Source organism: Chondrus crispus, genomic scaffold (assembly GCF_000350225.1).
Source record: "Chondrus crispus Stackhouse genomic scaffold, scaffold_211, whole genome shotgun sequence".
Lineage (NCBI taxonomy): Eukaryota > Rhodophyta > Florideophyceae > Gigartinales > Gigartinaceae > Chondrus > Chondrus crispus.
In genome coordinates this window covers 1-5,200 of record NW_005179088.1, presented here as the reverse complement: position 1 = coordinate 5,200, position 5,200 = coordinate 1, and the positions used below count along the sequence as shown (strand labels likewise).

General features: G+C 56.1%; 2 protein-coding genes across 2 annotated transcripts; both read left to right on the top strand.

Moving 5' to 3' along the window:
- Positions 1–559: 559 nt before the first annotated feature.
- Positions 560–1,426, top strand: CHC_T00004059001 (hypothetical protein). Its single transcript, XM_005715368.1, has one exon. It carries the CDS (start codon positions 560–562, stop codon positions 1,424–1,426), a length of 867 nt encoding a protein of 288 aa, XP_005715425.1.
- Positions 1,427–2,250: 824 nt separating this feature from the next.
- CHC_T00004058001 (hypothetical protein) lies at positions 2,251–5,199 on the top strand (the record flags this gene model as incomplete). The annotated part of the gene is made up of 3 exons (XM_005715367.1): positions 2,251–2,467; positions 2,630–4,278; positions 4,420–5,199. Coding segments are annotated over exons 1-3 (2,646 nt in total), but the record flags the coding sequence as incomplete, so codon positions are not given.
- Position 5,200: the final 1 nt, after the last annotated feature.

The following is a 5,200-nucleotide window of genomic DNA, read 5'->3' as shown; positions in this document are numbered from 1 at the left end:
GGATGAAGGAGTCTGTAACGCGGGCGCGGTAAAGAGAAGGAGGGGGTCGTGAGAAGCAAGAGTGAGAGAAATAGATTCAAGCGTGAAAAGATGGGCAATGTGATATGGCCACTTGGCAACGCGGTGCGCAAGCGCAAGTGGCAACCGGAAACGAAACCGAATCTGACTGCACGGGGTGGCAACGTTGTATCCGTAATTGCCGCGCACAGCATGTAATTGTGCAGCAACTGGAAACGCTCCCTGTGGGGACCGGAAGCCGCAAGTTGCAAATTCGCCTTTTCGAATTGGAATTTATGACAACACCTCTCGATCATGTCCTGCTCACAAGTAACCTGTCCGGTGTCCGTCTCGCTTACATTTTGGCGCGGCGGTTACATGACACGTTTCAAACCTTGTCTAACTCCTACGGTACACGTGTGGCCGACCTGAAGCGGAAGGCCCCCCCGCTCCTTCCCCTTCCTTCCCTTCCACTCCATTGACGTCACTTGCATTCCCCGATCCGTTCTCCTCACCCTTCCCCACCCTCTCTTCCCCTCCTTCCGCGACCCCGCACCACGCAATGCTTCCCTCTCCCCACCCGTGCCCTCTTCAATCAAGGGCCGCCCGCTGGGAAGGTCGACTCTACCTCTTCTTTGTAACCCTTCTTACCCTCCTAACCTCCCTCACCGCCGTCTACACTCTCTACCACCCCCCACCACGGCACCCTCCTCTCCCTACTTACCACGTTCCCTTGCAACTCTCTCTCGTTTTCCTATCCCTCCTCTCCTTCTTCTGCTGCCACTTCACACATCCGGGTCCCCCCTCTCTTTGGTCCGACCTCCGCCCAGATCTCCCGCACCCGCTCTACCCGTCCCAACCCCCTCCCGCGCCGCGCTACTGCCTCCCATGCTCCGCACCGAAACCCGCCCGCGTCCACCACTGTCGCACGTGTAACGCTTGCATCCTCCGCTTCGACCACCACTGCGTCTGGCTCGCTACCTGCATCGGCCAGCGCAATCTCAAGTTTTTCCTCCTCTTTCTTCTCTACACCACGCTCGCCGCCACACACGCCACCTACGTTCTGCTGTGCTTCATGCGCGCCATCCATCAACCGCACGTCCACCATTTTTCTACTCCGAGGGACGTGCTCGCGGGCGCCGTTGCCGCGCCCATCTCCCTCGCTGTGTCCGTTTGCGCTGCGTTTGGAGTCTCATGTCAGCTAGCCTGGAGCATGTGGCTCGCCGCCAGAAACGAGACCACTCTCGAGCATCTCGTGCGCACTACCGAAAACCGAGCCGATGCAGACCGGGGCGGAAAAGAGCTCCTTGTTTACGACAGAGGCTTGGTGAGTAACCTTATGCACGCGCTGGGGGGAAATCCGCTGCTATGGCTACTGCCCGTCTACGGCGGGCGCGAGGGGTCGTTGAAGGGAAGGTGGGGCGATTGATGTTGTATTTAGCTTTCCACGTGTAGTCAGCTGCATCTCTCGGTAGAAGCAGCGGGTGTGCATACCGTACCGTGTGAGTTACGTACGCGGTGGGGAACTGACTTGACTGGCTTTTGGCTGATCAGTAGGCCAACGAATCACGGGCAGTTAAAAGTGCGACACCCGGCTCTTTGGGGAGACTACCCTTGGGCACGCGTCAAGTCTGGTAGGGCCCCCAAGGTTGTCGTTGTTGGGGTGTTGCGACGGGAATTTTCTATACTGCACAGCATATAGTGGTATCCTTGGGGGTAGTCAAAACCTGGTAGTATTGACGACAGGGGAGCCTGCGTCATTTTGGATTGTCATCAGATTGATGGCGCGGAGGGGCACGTGCTGTTGCCTGGCCATAATTATGCAAACTGCTTTTGCCGACATGCGTTGCACAATGGATTTAGACCGAAACGAATCCTCATAGCTGGCAAACTTAGATGGCGCGGCATGCAGTACTGTGGTCCCGAAGGAGCGGTTCGGGGTGATGCATCCCTGGGCCACAACGTACGTTGTTCATCCAGGAAACTGCGTGCCCTGACGCGGCCCCAATCTTTGCTCCTTTTGGTCCGCATTCTGGCATCCTTCTGATCTTCACCTTCTAACCTGCACTCGAACAGGTGTCGCTCCAACCCTTTGCTCCAACGAAGTGAAGTGAGCTGTTCTTGCCTTATTATTGCTACTTATTTGCAAGCTTTCATTTTTTTTTTCTGTGCCCATCCTTTGCCCCTTGTGACCGACATTTTGCCATATCACACATCACCCCATCACCCCATTTTCCCTTCCGGCCATCTGTAATGAACTACACCTTCCGGCAACAACAATTGCGGGTCTTCGCACCTTACCACAGGGCCTTTCAATGTCCAGATGCGAAATGGAAGGACTCGCTTTTATATGGGCCACTGCACGAGCTTCGACATGGCTTTTGCTCCGAGCAAAACACTCACAGCTACAAACCTGTCCCTACCGCTGCTGTGGGCTGCACATCCATCCGGTCCTCGTATACTCATCTCAGTCCCGGACAGTGCTGTTTTGTTACGTTTAACTGATTTTGCGACTGCAGTCTCCCAAACTTAGTTTCGGAAGTGTGGTACTTTGCTTTACTAACTCAAGCCATCAACTACTAATCAATCCACGTGAAGCGAGAGCCGACGCTTTTTATTTCACTGTTCTGAGCACGCTTTTTTATCGATCCCGTGATGGACTTTGGGCGTGCGTTCAACTTTTGTTTCTTTGCCGTGTTTATTGCACTCACTTCTGCGGCGAAGAAGAACAATGGTGGGTTTGATCACCGTGCACATGCTGTCCCTGGGGGTCCATACCAGGGAGCAGCCGGCGGCGATGGAAAGGCAGTCATTAGGTTGAATGGGGAGCTCTCGCATTCGCACTACTTTAATGCATTTACGGGAGCGACTGGCAGAATTGTCAACTACCGCTGGACTGCCGGCGGCAAGAAAATTTGCGGAAGCAGAAGTTGCTCTGTGAAGTTTTCACTAGGCAAGACGACGATAAAACTGCGTGTCATTGACAATTCCGGGGATTCGGCGATCGCAACGACGTTTGTATACGTTGTCAAGGGATCAAAGCCTGGTGTCCGGGTTTGGTACTATCCGGGAAATGGATGGGCTCCCAATAGGCCGACAGCAGGTGTCAAAGCCAGTCAGTCTACGACGAAGAGCATAATCAATCTTGCCTCTAAGGCGAGCTTTCCGGCTTTTCTCGTCCCGCAGAGGTTTTCTATGCGTTTGCTTGGAAACGTAAACTTTTTTAAGCGGGGCAATTATCGGTTCCGCATTGGATGCGGTGGCGCGGCTTGTTCGCTCTGGGTTGGGAATAAAATGATTCTGACGGGCAGCAACAGGGCCATTGATTCCCGACCGATAATGTTCTCTAAGGGTGTCCGCAGTTTTGCGCTTGTATTTAGGAGGCAAAATCCGAAGGGTCCGAAGCCGAAATTGACGCTATCGTGGAGAATTCCAGGAAGTGGGGGGTGGAATCTGATTCCAGCTAAACATCTTTCCCACTCACCGTCATCCTATGCACCTGTTGTGAATCGGATTTCTCCGAAGAACCCGTCTGTGGGTAATGTGATCACTATTCACGGGACGAGTCTGCTGAATGTGAAGTCTGTGAAGATTGGATCGCAGTTTTGCGCAGGGCCAGTTTCCAAGAGTCAATTTGTGTTGAGGTGTGTGATGCCAGGAGTCAGCGGCAAGCAAAAGCTGCGTGTTACGACGAAATCTGGAAAATCCAACGCGATCCGTTTTAATGTGGGACGGGGCAATTTCGCGAGTGGGAAGGGTGGCGTTGAAGGTGGTGGAAAAGGACCGATGGGATACTATCAACCGATTAGCTTTTCGTCCACGTTTTTGCAGCGGAAAGGAAAGGCGTTTAGGGCCTCGCAGCTGACGGCGATTGCCCTGGGTCCCGATGGAAAGTACTACATTGGGAGTCTGAACGGAGTGGTGCACGTGTTGACGACCAACTTTGGAAACGTGATCACGAATTACTGCAAGTCTTCGAGAGTGGGCAAGATGCGCAGTATTCTCGGGGTGGCATTCAACCCCGCTGATACGAAGAGGGTGCGCTTGTATGCGTCGACGAGCATCCTGTACTGGGGGGTGAAGAAGGTATTGCCGCTTACGAAGGGATGGCACAATGGGCAAATCGTTGCAATGCAGAAGACGAAAAAGTCGTGCCTTGCGCGCGTAGCTACAGTGATTTCCGGGTTGCCGGTGTCCAATCATGACCACTCTGTGAATGGAGTGACGTTTGACCACTATGGAAACCTGCTGGTGACAGTCGGGGGAGGGACGAACGCGGGGGTGAGTCAGCGTGGTGACCCGCTCGGAGGTGTGCCAGACTCGCCGCTGTCGGGGGCGATGCTTCAAGCACCGATCATGAAGAGAAGGTTCAACGGGAGAATTAGGTACAATCAGTACAAGAACCCCGGGACGGCGCGCAAGGTCGGGGGAGACGTGTGGGTGTACGGGGCCGGACTGCGAAACTCGTTTTGCTCAGTGGCGCATTCGAACGGGCACATCTACGCGACAGATAACGGAGCGAACGCAAAGTTTGGTGCGCGGAGCACGAGCTGCAAGGGGAGCGGGCCGGTTAGTACCGAGCCGGACACGCTGAAGAAGGTGCGGCGCGGTGGGTTTCACGGGTACGCCAACCGGAACCGTGGGCGGTTTGACCGGCGGCAGTGCGTGCACCGACCACCGCAGAAGAAGATGCGTGGGTACGACCGGCACATTGCGACGTTGCAGTCGAGCACGGACGGGCTGATCGAGTACACTGCGAACACGTTTGGGGCGCAGATGCGGGGGGACTTGCTCGCGACCAAGTTTGCGGTGTCTGGGGCCGGGCAGGTGTTCCGCGTGCGGCTGAACCGGCGGGGGACGGTGCGGTCGGTGTTCGAGCTGACCAAGCACTCGGGGCTGACGGCGGCGATGTCGCCCACGGGCGGGATGGTGATGCCTCGGGTGTATCAGGGCAAGGTGGCGGTGCTGCTGCCCAACGAAAAGAACCCCGGGCGGCTGGTGGTGACGAGCGTGAACCCGTTCCGCGGGCCGAAGCGCGGCGGTAACGTGATCACGGTGACCGGGTGGAATCTGCGGGCGCCGCTGAAGGCGACGGTGGGCGGGAAGCCGTGCCGCGGGGTCGGCAACTTTAAAAAGGGACGCAGCTTCACGTGCGTGGCGCCGCCGGGAAAGGGGCGCGCGGCGGTGGTCGTCAAGCGGTTTG

Bases quoted from the DNA above. Each gene is read 5' to 3' on its own strand.
- CHC_T00004059001 (XM_005715368.1), top strand. From the start codon at position 560: ATGCTTCCCTCTCCCCACCCGTGCCCTCTTCAATCAAGGGCCGCCCGC.